This window comes from Pavona decussata, unplaced genomic scaffold (genome assembly GCF_977016875.1).
Source record: "Pavona decussata unplaced genomic scaffold, jaPavDecu1.1 SCAFFOLD_155, whole genome shotgun sequence".
NCBI classification, from domain to species: Eukaryota; Metazoa; Cnidaria; class Anthozoa; order Scleractinia; family Agariciidae; genus Pavona; species Pavona decussata.
In genome coordinates, this window is record NW_028145567.1 from 1213645 (window position 1) to 1227500 (window position 13856).

Below are 13856 nucleotides of genomic sequence, written 5' to 3' on the forward strand. Positions count from 1 at the left end.
ATCATATTCTTCACCACATACACTCGCTGAAAACATGTCGCTCGCAATTTCATTGCTGACGACTCTACTAACCTAAAACAAAGCTGGCACCTCATTCCAGCGGTCTTGATTAATCGCAGTGTTCAAACTTCGTACTACCGCAAAATAACATGCTAACAGTAAAGTAACAATGACTTAATACGAATGCGTTTTCCACCGTCGAGTCGCCACAGACAAAAATAGCATGAATCGATGAACCCTTCGCATTTCGCGCATGCTCGTTACGGTTTTCGAATGATTGACAGATTTCTTTACTGGGGCGATCATCACTTTTCGAAAAGCGGCAAGATCAAAGGTAGCTGCCAGCCCCCCCTGCTTGCTACCTTACGAAGTTACCTTTTGTGGCACTATAGAGTGTTTTTACATGACGTCACGGCGGCCATGTTGGTGTCCCAAACTAAACCTCTGGGAATTGAACTCTGTTTTTATGCAAATACTTTCTTTTGTTTCAGTAAACCAACATGGCCGGTAGTCACGTGAATGAAAACGCTCTATAACGAAAAGTTATCCGGGTAGAACTACTGGTATTCCGAGAAAAACGACGATTTCTCATTCACAGAAAATTCTACTGGTTAAGTTCCCCAAACTTGTCTATTAGCAAATGGCACTGAATGAATGTGATAGGTATCAAGATAGGTCGTTGCGTAAAGTTTTGAGGTATAGTGAAATGTTTCCTGCAGGCTTTATTTCCGGTTCGCCCAAACTGCATTTTCAACTTCCGGTTCGATGCGCGCGCCATTTTTGATAGGAATTTTGATTCGTTCTGCTGTCACGTGCATGGGAACTAAAAAAAAACATTTTAAAGTGTTTTAATTAAATGTTTTCGTTGGGTGCCACTGAAAATTAAGACTTTAATAATATTTATATAACTAAACTTTTAAAAAGAAAGATTATGATCATTCAGTCTTATACATAATGGCACCTTTTATTTGTATATTTTTTTCATCAGTCTATCACGACCTGCTGGGTTAACAAAGGGAGGTTCAGAGGAAGCTTATGGCATCTGTCACTTCGGTGTTTTTGTTTCTCAGTTGCTTGAAGTAACTCAAGAACTTACTGAACGGTTTAAACCTTGATCTGTGATTAGCCTCTGAAAATTCTAAAAAACACTGGCAAAGTTTCTGGGGCTAAAATTTACATTTTGGGTTATTAATCACACGTGATTAAAGATTTCTAAACCCCTGGTTTGAGCTTAAACTGGCTAGATTTACCTCAATTTAGCCACAAGAGAAATGTGCTGGTCAACATTTTTCAAGCATGTAAAGTGGTTACTGAGATGCAAGAGGTCTCGAACATTAATCATCATAAGCCCACCCTTGAACGATGCCATCAAACATTTAGTGTCGAGATTAGTAGCCTGCATCTGAAATACAATAAAGACCCGTAAATCATACAGATATTGTTTTCTTGTTAAGATAGACGCGGTTATTACGAACTCCAGCTAGCGGGACCGTCTGCTCTGGAACTGTCCTCTAACCATTAGCTGCTGGTTTTGCTTTTGGTTTTTGGAGGTATCGTATACATCGCAAACTTGATCGTGATCCTTCATTCAGTAGGGGCGACTTATTTATAATACGCAATAATACGAAAAAGCTCCCCAACGACAAACTCTAAATTAATCAGAACGTATACGCTATTTTAAGGTTATTTAATAAATAATCAGATGAAAGACCTATGCGTTCAGTCGACGATACAAATGCCGTTTTGATCGAACAAGAAAAATGATATCACTACAACAAATTAGAAAACAATCCTTGAACGGTACTGTAACTTCAGACTGTTCTTTATTTTAAACCTGTAACAATTTACATCATCTGAAAACAAACGAGGATCCCTTGTGCAAACGTGTGGTTAAACGTGTTACTCGTGTTATAAGTGTAACAAGCCATATTGAGAGATATGATGTGTCCTTAATATTGTTTGAATAAGTTTATACTAAGAAATACTATCGGGCATGGCTACCCAACTTCCAATACCTACACCGAGTGCTAAATTAAAAAAGGAAAACCCCAGAGTAGATTTCAGTTACGCAAAGACTTTCTACGGAGGGGTTACGGTGATCTGCTCCATGTGACGTCGATTGGAGAAGTTGTTATTGCGCGTGCTCATATAACAGTACTCCCCAGGTCGCGTGATGCGGAAACACGGCGGGTTGCAGGAGGCTGGAGCGTTATTCAATTGAGCCTGCAAGGGGTCATCACCGACGTAGCATCCCTTGTTGAGGTGAAGATTCAGTTTATCGGCGTCGAATTCATTCACGTAATCAACCACTTCAAGAGGCAAGCTGGAACAAGCGGGGGATTGAAGAGAACTGCATCCTTCCTATACCCAGCACACGTTGGTGCGATCAGTACCTGGAATGCAAATGTAAACGGCTGTTAGGTTTTCCTCCAAACCATTTCTCTTCCATTACAACTGAATGCAGCTTGCAGTTTCCTTTACTGCGCGGCTAGTTGAAGGTCAGTTCATGACTGAGTCCGGTTAAAAGGAAACCACGCTGAATTAGAAACTGAAGGCTAATTGCTGGAAGGAATTAAGTGTTTGAGATGGGAGGGGTGGGGGGAGGGGGGGGGGGCGGAGTTGTGCTCTCAGAATTTCACGGTACGCCAGATGGCTTGGCAGGTTGTCATTTGTACAGTTGTAAAGTTTTCATTGATGAGAGAAATCTACTTACGGTCCCTTCCTTCTCCAGCTACGTTCTCTCGATTATTGTTTGAACCTAAAATATAAGAATGACAATATTTTAATCAATTGTTAACCTCTTACTAACCGAGCGCGATGGCCGTACTGGGGAATATTGGCCCGAGGTCGTGGCAGTACGGACCGAGCGCAGCGAAGTCCGTACAAGAACGACCGAGGGCCAATATTCCCCAGTGCGGCTCGAGCAAGCTAGGTTAGTATTAAAGTAGTTTATTATATGGCACTCGGAGCAAACTTGTTTATTTATAGAAACGCACTTCCGGTCACTTGAATTCAAAGGGTTTCCCGCGTGACGTGTTTTTGATGACGCGAGCAACCCAGAAAGAACAAGCTTCGGTACCACGAGTTTGAAAGCAAATTTACTGGACGTTTACATGTAATCATGTTGATTATAGAAAAGACTTCAAGAACGATTTGTAGCGGAATTTGACGAAAATTTTAACAGCTGCGGTTTGTTTTTGAAACTCACAAAACTGGTTTCGTCGAAACTTTACCAGCCCATCACAAAGTACAGATCGAGAAAAGGCTGCTGTGAAAATCACATTCAACTTTAAAAGAAGCAGCATTAAGTCAATCGTCCTCATCGCACTCATCTCTGGCTTGGAAACCCAAGTGTAGGGATAAAAACCACCACACAGTTCTTTGAGAGTGCAACTGTATTGGAGTCGGCGGATTCTCCTGCCTCAAAAAGAGCATCTTCTTCGTTTTCGTCAATCGTCTGAGCGGCTTGCAGCTTGTTTCTTCTGTCCTGTTCAGTTGTGAACTAGTGACTTGTAATTTCCAGCTGGAACTCTTCTCGATTTTTCAAACTCATTATCCTTGAGTATGTTGAATGGATATTTTTCTCAGATAAGTATCGCTGTATATTGCGCTGAAAACTAGAAAATGTTGCTGGCTCGTATTCACCTTATATTGACGACTGAAGTAATTAATGAAAAATCAATCATCGCACGCACGGTAGCAAACCTAATGATTGACTAAGCAATTGCCTCAGACTGGATGAATGAAGCCTGAGTTGAACCAATGGATTGAGTAATTAGAGTTGATACTTTAATTAATAGAGGGATTAGTTATTATGCCTATCTGATTGATTGATTGATTGATTGATTGATTGATTGATTGATTGATTGATTGATTGATTGATTGATTGATTGATTGATTGATTGATTGATTGATTGATTACTTACTTGCTTGTTTGCTCATTCGAACTTTTTAACTTTTATTTCGAGCTTTAATCCCGGCTAAGAGAAACATGTTTGATCATAGAAAACATAGCTTTTGTTTTTTTCTTAGTATTGAAGTTCGAGATAGAAGTTAAAATCTGAATGAGGAATATTCTTATGTTTTCAACATAATCATGCTACTCGCGCAAACCACTCTTTTAAGTTATTTGTAAATCCCACGAAGTAACCCATTTAAATATTCTTTTCCTATGACTGTGCGTGAATGGTCTGCTGTTGAAGCCGAAAACTTAAACCAGTTCAAAACTGGACTTTAGCATTTTCTACAATAAGAAACCTCTCTCCTTGACATTGATGCAGTGGTACGAAATGGACAGAAAATCGGACTTGATCCTGTTTTGCATGCATTTCACTGTTCCTATTCAAAAGATAGCAGAAACGTCTTCCGTAATCATCATGAAATTTTTAGTGTATAATACATGCCTGGTGGTCTGTCCAATCTTGTCAAACGGAGAACTTTGGGAAGTTTTACGCCGGAGTTCGCCGCGAAGGAAATAAAACTGGAATGACTTTAGCAACTTTCAGTAGAAACGTCCGCTATGATGAGAAATTCTCCTCTGCGGTACCAGCGGCATGGTCTCAGTGGCCATATTCTATGTTTATAGAAATGTTTTTCTGTTTGCTTTAACCTCTTCGTTATATCTGTAATAGGAGTGTTTTTACAATGGAATATTAAATATATTGTGGAGTATAGGAACTTATCACTACTGACTAATCATGAAATCATTTCAAATTTACATTTCACATTTTCTTGTCTGCAGTTATATAATATTAATATTTTGAGTTAATTAGATACTAAATTAGTTACTCACTGTGAATTGTTTCTGACATCAAACTCACGTGGCACATCATCAGTTGTGATGTTGTATCTGCAAAGTCAGAGCAAAGGGGTAAGATGGATAGTCCAATTTTAAATTAAAACCGGCCCTCATGCTTACGAGATATCAGACCACAGGGGGTCTAAATTTTGAACTCATTAGCATAAGGTGACTCCAGTGATTCAGTAGCCACAAAAACGTTTTTAAACTTTCCAAAATTATATTGCCAAAGAATTTCAGTATCCCAGTTGATGGTTTGCCTGTGATAAATTACCTAATATGGCGAATGGGTGGTCGCTTACGAGAGGTTCTAACTATTGGGATTCCACTGGGGAAATTTTGTTATTTTGGAAAAGTGGTCGCTCAAGAGAGGTGGTCGCAAGGGAAGGTTCCGACTGCATAGCGCCCTTTTTTTTCATCTTTAGTGCTAAGTATTAGTCTTTCTAGTTTTGACTCTTTCTCCGTTATTTTAATTCCTTTATCCTCCTAATGTATATTGTGGAGATGACTGGGAGAAGAAGAAGAATAGGGACCTTACGATAGCACGACGGCAACGCCAACGCAAAACGTCACTAAGAATTTATATTCACGTTATCTTGTCTAATTTGTAATTATCCCAATCCGACCCGTTAAATTTGCACAATGTGAACGGATTATCAAAGGACATGATTAGTAGCAACGGCGTTCAACTGCAAGTACATAAAGTGAGAGAACAATATCACCGTCGTGTGCCCACACTTGAAATTTGGCTATTTCATTCTTTGTCTTGCAGAGGACGTCAAAGAAATGTACTATTTGTTAACGCACGTGCAGAGCCATTGTTTTGCTCATTAAACCTTTTATTTTTTGACTTTCTTGTTGCCGTCGGTTTTTGTAAGATTCCTAATGCATAGAGAATAAAACGTATGATTTAGTACCATTGGTAGATGTCTCAGAGAACTCTAGAATGTTATCTCCAGGGTTGTCATCCAACTTGTCTCCGACGTTGTACCCAGCTTTGCCATTATTCTAAGAGAGCAGAACATTTATGCAGCAGATGTTATATCAGTATCGCATTGCCAAAGCAGAAAAACAGTTCAAATATACCGCATTTTACACCAATAATTATAGGTTGGTCAAGTGATCAAACCAGAAAGTTTCACATTGAAATATAAGGTGGAATGATATGATGTTATATTAGGCGGGTATACGCCCCCCGTCGAAGATATTTTCCATGAGAACCTGATAATTTTTTTGTTCTAGTGATGAGTTAACCCTTCATAAACAACGTGAACGTCAAGAAAATACTTCTGAAAGTTTTCATCTCCAAACTGTTTGAAAGGTCACATTTGAAGATTCACCCAAATTAAATTACAACTGAAACGCTCAAGTTAAAAACCGCCTGGTGAAGTGCGATAAACCGCGGTCCTAAAACACGAAGAATCATATAATGGAGATACTACCACTCTTGATACTACTTAGCAGTTTTTTCTGATTTCAGTGGACAGAACGTTTGGTTTCTTTCTCAAGTAGACTCACATATTGCAATCATTTTGAGGTACAGAACTGGCTCTGCAGCATAATATTCAATAAACAACACAACAAGAAAGTTATGCTTAAACCTTTAGAATTCCGTGTATAGATTTAGAAAAGACGTCCTACTGTCGCAAACGGCATTCTTACCTGCCAATCAAACAGCCTGATTGCATTCCGGGCGTTGAAACCATCGCCGTTCAGTCGATTATTGGATCCTGGAGGGAAATGCATGAACATGTCTGACGTGCAAGGCACGATCATGATAAAAGCAGGCAACAGATAGCCCCAAACAGATATAGCGCTCCTCATGGTCTGTTGGAAAACAAAGCAACAAAACAAGGTGCTTGAGTTAGCTGCTTAACGAGAGGAAAAAATGAAAGATTCTTTTAATTCTAATCTCTCTGCTATATTTTACTGTGAAACTTAAGTACAAGAAACTCAGTAATCTGGAAGTTCGTTCTGTTTGATCCACTTCTCCGAGGAGACCTTTACTTGAGCCCGGTTATTCATGTTGAGACAGGTTTTCTTTCAATTGGCGTGGAGACCTAAATACAACTGCCAAGCCCTCCAAATGGTTATACGACTTAAAGTCCCCTGAATCTTTCATTTAAAAGCACAAGCTTACCTTGCACCACCAACTAGATCAGGAACGAACTCTTGCTGACAATTTTCGCTTGATCCAAATGCCCCAGCTGGATTGCGAAACTGAGATTTTATACTGCACTAGTTGAATATTTATACAACAGCATGTCAAGAAAGACGGAGTGGTGATTCAAATTATTTTCTCAAAGCGGAGGTGAAACGTGATCGATATTGAGTGAGCCACAAAGCTGTGCGGTAAGACAAATACAATTTCTGCCCGCGAGAAATCATTTTCTCATGCCGCTCGAAAATTATCGAAACCGCGATAAATGTCTTATTGATCAAATTCGGTCAGACGTTTAATATCTAGAGCGGCAGCAAGCTCACAATCTCAATTTCTGTTGGTCGCTAAATATATATAGCTTTCAAGTTAAAAAAAAAAAACATGATTCAAATTTTTGATAAAGCAATAACATTTTCCCGAGAATTCGTCTGGCCAATATACCAGGGTGAAAAAGAAGAATCAATTGCATACTATCAATTCCCGAAGATTTCAGTTTGCGAAAACGACGTTCAGTAAGATCCGTTGTTAATGGAAATTGAAGGAGTGAATATCCTCGTACTTGTGCTAAACACTCCAAGTGTAAACTGTTTCACAATTTCTAAACAAAAATAACGAAAGAAAAAAAGAGAGAGAGAGAGAGAGAGAGCGCGATGAAACTTAAGTTGTGCATGCAACTTCAAAATTCAGTACATGTATACTTTGCCAGGAAATTAGATTTCTAGTTTTGGAAGCGCAGAATCACTTATCATTTTTCTGGCTTGATAAATGTACCTAACCGATAATCGTTTTAAACGTAAATGTTTAAGGATTTACGAGATGGACCACTAGACTGATCTGAATTAATTTACTGCATGAAAATGTTGTTGTTGCTATCGGATAGCTTTTCTTCCAATTCTACTGATTAATAGGAAAACAAATATTGGTTACTGGTTATGCCCCGTATATTGTCGTATGTTATAGATGTGATCACTGAATGATACTAGCCTAATACAAATTAAAACAAATATAATTTATAAAGACCCAGGCACAATGAAGTCGCATGCCCAGACTGTTGTAGCTATAAATCTTTGTTAAGTTAAATCTATCTGCCATAGGCCGTGCTGTTTTTTGATTGGCCATCTCTAGTTTCACTAAAAGGTTAGGATCCCCTTTTGAGTGCAATGACTGGTTGTCCAGTTAAGCTTGGCCTAAGGGTGTTTCTCTTGTCAAACGGAAATGATGCTTACTGCCGGTGAACTCATCAGACAAACAGTTTGCTTTAAACATTAACCGTTTACTCGCAGTACGTGTTAAATTTCTCTGTATTCAAGCAGCTCACAACACTAAACAAAGTGTAAATGGACACAACAACACAATCATCGTCTTCCATGATGTAATTTTTAAACTAGAGCTCGAATACAGTTCTGGTTTTGCGGACGAGTTTTTCAACTTTTTGAGACAAAAATTGCTAGAACAACACCATATTCATTCAGGCTAATGCAAGAAAAGATTTCTTTACAATCTAATAAATTAGAGACGGAGAACAACACAACTGTTTTTTTATCGATAACTCTTTGAAACGGATAAAAACAGAATAATTCTGTTTCTTGGAAAGTTTATATTTGCCACGGTGACCTCGATGTTCTTTGCCACCGTGTTGGCAGCCATATCTCGTTATATAGCGCCAAAGCATTTGTGGGAGTATTTTTATAGTTTATTAGTTAGTATCCTTTGTCCAATGTTGCACGCGACGTTTCATAGATCCAAACGAATTTTTTTTTTGTTTGTTTTGTTGCTCGCGGAAAGCCTTATGTCTGAAAACGGATGAGTGTACGGTTTTAAGCGCAATTTTGAATCAGCTTCAAAAAACCTTGCAACGTGATGGCAGCGCCAAAAATTTTACTGGAATTGTTACCTCGAAGTTCCTGAAGCAACATTGTTATGAAGTCGAATATTGTTAATTTATTTACACTATAGCAGCCGTTTTAAGGTAGAGGGTGGTTCAAGATTGCATGGGTGAGCCCACCAATGTATTTTGTAGGTTCTATTCGTTTAGGGGTGGCAACCAAAGTGAATACATAGAAAAAATACTTGAAAAAGTTGTTTTCTGTTTTCTAAGGTGGTGCTCAAGCTTTTCAAGACATTTGTGTAAGGAAGGACAATATAAAGCATTATCGACCCAAAACGAGTTCTTGCGTACGTGTTCTCACTATCACTATCTTATGCCCGCCAGTGGTGGGCAAGCACGTATTCCTAGTAATAACTCATCAGTTTCTGTCTTCAATTTTGTCCAAAAGTTTTTAAACATAAAGGACATACAATAATAGCTAGGTTAAGATAACGAAATAAAAAGTAGGTAACAGCGTTCGTTCAGGAAAAAGATAACCATTCAGTAATTGACGAAACAAAGCATCACACAACACACGTGCATGGCCATGTTTTTAACGTGCGTGCGCTAACATTATTGTGAAGTTAAATTGTATCAATATTGTTTATTTAATGACACTATAGCTGCCTGCTACCGTTTTATGATAAGGGTGGTTCAAGATTGCATGGGTGAGCCCGCCAATGTATTTTGTAGGTTCTATGTTCAGGGGTGGCACCCAAAGTGGATATATAGAAAAAATATTTGAAAAAATTGTTTTCTGTTTTCTAAGGTGGTGCTCGAGCTCATGTTTTCAAGACATTTGTGTACGCTCACACAAGTTGACCTGAGTAGATTCTGCTGAATTTTTAAGCGCCCCCCAAAATTCTAGGGAACAAGATTCTCTGTAACGAGCTCTGAGCATTGGCCTTCCGAAAATTCTCACGGTGATACCCGCAAAAAAAAAAAAAAGTTGTCGTGAAAATGTTTTCAAACTAAAATCTCTGATTGTTCACTGCTATAAGATTATTTCAACAGAAGTAATAAAAAAGATGGGTCACACTGTCCACGAAAGAGCTACGGATGTTTGCAATAATCGCTTTCTGAAATGGGTTTATTTCATTACTTAATGCCATGTCTGGTGATACCGGAAGTTATATAGATAAAACAGAACTAAGAAACACAGTATACATAGAATGTATGAAGCATAATTGAAAATTTACGATAAATTCTTTGCAGGGAAGCACAATATAAAGCAGTATCGACCCAAAACGAGTTCTTACGTACGTGTTCTCAGTGTCAGTGTCTTATGCCTGCGAGTGGTGGGCAAGCACGTATTCCTAGCAATCAGGAATAGCTTAAATTAAGTTATTGGCCAAAGAAAGGCAAAAGCACTTGCAAAGCTATCAGCATCTTCTGCGAAAAATGTTGCAGATAACTAAGTTGGCAGTTTTACAAATAAATGTTTTGTTTTTTTTTCAGCATGTGGTTAGACATCAAAATGAGGCAATGTAGGTTGGCGCAATGATGTGTAATGAATTCAAACAAAACTTATGAGTTTCTGTCGTCAATTTTGTCCAAAGGTTTTAAACAGAAAGGACATACATTAATAGCTTGGTTAAAATAACGAAATAAAAAGTAGGTAACAGTGTTCGTTTAGGAAAAAGATAACCATTCAGTAATTGACGGAACAAAGCATCATCTAGCGCACGTGGTCATGTTTTTAACATTCGTGCGCTAATTGCGTAAGAAGTTATACGCAGTAAGAATGCGCAATGCAATTCAACGGACCCGAACCTATAATGGCCTTATTTCACCCTCCAAAAAAAAAGAATATACTGCTAGCTCAATGTTACTAAAGTTGTAAGTGTTATTACATAAAATAAAACTAGTTTTGTTTTTCGGAGGCAATCAGGAACACATATTCACCTTTTTTGGATGCCCCGGAGTTTTAGGTCCATCTCATTTGTTTGCTTTTATATGAAATGCCATAATGGACAAAAATTGTCGAGAATTTTTTTTCTCGAGTGGAAAATTTGTGATTTCTTGAGTCGAGATTACTGTTTTCCTCGAGTCAAGATGAATCGTATCAAATTCTTAATGACGGCCTTGTTGGCAAGACCCCGCCTACGGCTAATCATAACAAAGCGATTGAATTAAATTCTATAAGATACCACAGTGACTGTTCAAGTCATTCATTGGACAACCGCCATTTGTTTAGCTGAATCAGCGTGCACGTATGGTTGAGTGTCGCTTTGAAAACCTCTAGGTTATTAGTTGCATTTGAACTGACCACACCCAATCTTAATTACCCGGCTTTCTACTTCTCTTAATATAGTCGTTGTAAATTTTGGCGTGCTTAGTCTGATTGTTCACCACTATAAACTATAAAATTATTTCAAACGGATGTAACAAAAAAGATGGGCCACCCTGTCTGCGAAAGAGCTACGACTGTTTGCAATATTCGCTAGCTAAAATGGGTTTATTTGATTGGTGATTGCCATGCTTGGTGGTACCAGAAGTTATATGAATAAAAAAGAACTAAGAAACAATATACATAGAATGTATGAAGCATAATAAAAAATTTACGATAAATTCTTTGCAGGGAAGCACAATATAAAGCAGTATCGACCCAAAACGAGTTCTTGCGTACGTGTTCTCAGTGTCACTATCTTATGCCTGCGAGTCAGTAGGCAAGCACGTATCGGCCTAGCAATCACGAATAGCTTAAAATTAAGTTATTGGCCAAACAAAGGCAAAAGCACTTGCTAAGCTATCAGTATCTTCTGCGAAAGATGTCGGAGATAACTAAGTTGGCAGTTTTACAAATAAAGTTTCTTTTTTCAGCATGTGGTTAGAAATCAAAATGAGGCAGTGTATGTTGGCACAATGATGTGTAATGAATTCAAACAAAACTTATGAGTTTCTGTCGTCAATTTTGTCTAAAGGTTTTTCAACATAAAAGACATACAATAATAGCTAGGTTAACAGTGTTCATTCAGGAAAGAGATAACCATTCAGTAATTGACGGAACAAAGCATCACACAAACACGTGCATGGCCATGTTTTTAACGTGCATGCGCTAATGACGTAAGAAATTATGCGCAGTAAGAATGAGCAATGCAATTCGATGGACCTGAACCTTAAACGGCCTTATTTCACTCTCTAAAACAAAAGAATATACTGCTTGCTCAATGTTGCTAAAGTTATTACATCAAATATAACTCGGTTAGTTTCTCTGAGGCAATTAGGAATACATATTCACACTTTTTGGAGTTTTAGGTCCATCTCATTTGTTTGCTTTTATATGAAATGCCATAATGGACAAAAATTGTCGAGAATTTTTTTCTCGAGTAGAAAATTTTGTGATTTCGAGAGTCGAGATTTCAGTTTTCCTCGAGTCAAGATTAATCGTATCAAAGTTCTTAATCACGGCCTTCTTGGCAAGACCCCGCCTACAGCTAATCATAACAAAGCGATTGCATGAATGTGTGTTAATAAATTCTGTAAGATACGACAGTGACTGTTCAAGTCATTCATTGGACAACCGTCATTTGTCTAGTTGAATCAGCGTGCACGTATGGTTGATTGTCGTTTTGAGATACTCTCGGTTATTAATTACATTTGAACTGACCATACTCAATTTTAATTACTCGGCTTTCTACTTCGCTAAATTAGTGATTGTCGTTGTCAGTTGCCGCGTGTAGTTTACTGTATATTGCCAATGACTTGGTGTTGTGCTAACCCGATATTCAGCCTTACCGGGATCGGATACAACGAATTATTGTTGATTATATTAATTCATTTAAAATTGGTCGCCCAACATAATGCGTGACTGCTGTCATTTCGGAAATGCATTTACTTATACCTCTTACGCCAGAATCGCAAAATGAGGGACCTGCGATCAGGGCCGTTTAAAATTTGCAGGCAAAAACCGGCCGGAATTTTCGGTTAAAATTTTAAATGATACAGCTTATTACAGTGGAAAGGCTTCGGTAAAGATGGAGATCCTCAAATGTATTCCTCTTTTCCACTACAACCGATTGAAATGACTGGAAAATTCCTGTACCATTTGTCAAAACGACGCTCGCCGATTGGAGCGTGTTCCCCCGTTTCCCCGCCAATATTACCCGGCGGCTTTCTACTTCGCCAAATATCGTCGTTGTCAATTGTCGCGTGCAGTTTACTGTATATTGCAATGACTTAATGTTGTATTAACCCGATATTCAATCTTACCGGGATCGGATACAACGAATCATTATTGATTATATTAATTCATTTAAAATTGGTCGCCCAATATAATGCGTGACTGTTGACATTTCGGAAATGCATTTACTTATACTCTTACGCCACAATCGAAAATAAAAAGGAAGGACCTGCGATCAGGGCCGTTTACCATTTGCAGCCAAAAACCGGCCGGAATATTGGGTTAAAATTTTAAATGGAAAGGCTTCGGTAAATATTGGTAATTGAACTGAGTGGAGTGCAATTTGGTCTGAAATCATACGCGTGATTTCAAAATCAAACGGGCTCGATAGCGCAAGTTTGATTTGAAATCACAAGTATGATTTTAGACCAAAATTGCACGACACGAAGTTCAATTACCACTTAAGAGCAATTCTCCAGGAAAGTGAAGCAAAGTTGGAAATGAAAAATTTTAACCCCCCTTCAATTTTTGTGTGGAGGTAGGTTACCTTAAGGGATAAACAAAAACAACCATATTTGGATCAGCAGATGTATCGTCGCCATGGTAACCGCACTAGATGACGTCGGCCTTGAGACCATGTTTTGAGCAAAAGTTCCATTCTCAAAAAGTAAAAGTAAACGAGTCTGGTTCTCGGGTGGATGAGAACCAATTCAAATGAAATTCATACAGATGGTAGAACCACTCTTCCAGTTTATAAAATTTGCCGTTACAATAATTTGGGTTTTATAAACAAGAAGAAAATGCTCGTCTTACTATGTTCCCTGTCAGCCATTTAGACAAGTAGGAAAAACAAGCACAACCATATTCCTAATTTCTCCGAAAGTACTCTTTCCACATAAACCAAATT

At 38.3% G+C, this 13856-nt stretch overlaps 2 protein-coding genes across 2 annotated transcripts in view; both read right to left on the reverse strand.

Moving 5' to 3' along the window:
- Nucleotides 1-1804: 1804 nt before the first annotated feature.
- Nucleotides 1805-13856, reverse strand: part of LOC146465768 (protein DD3-3-like) — a 27889-nt gene continuing 15837 nt past the window's right edge. The window contains exon 10 of the mRNA XM_085128204.1: nt 1805-2393. Coding sequence (XP_084984330.1) covers nt 2362-2393 — 32 coding nt within the window. The 3' untranslated portion in view covers nt 1805-2361. The remainder of the gene's footprint in view (nt 2394-13856) is intronic.
- Nucleotides 2706-7289, reverse strand: LOC146465769 (uncharacterized). The gene is made up of 4 exons (XM_085128259.1): nt 6939-7289; nt 6461-6625; nt 5716-5806; nt 2706-2758 (listed from the first exon to the last, which is right to left on the reverse strand). Exons 2-4 carry the CDS (start codon nt 6620-6622, stop codon nt 2706-2708), a joined length of 306 nt encoding a protein of 101 aa, XP_084984385.1. The 5' UTR covers nt 6623-6625; nt 6939-7289.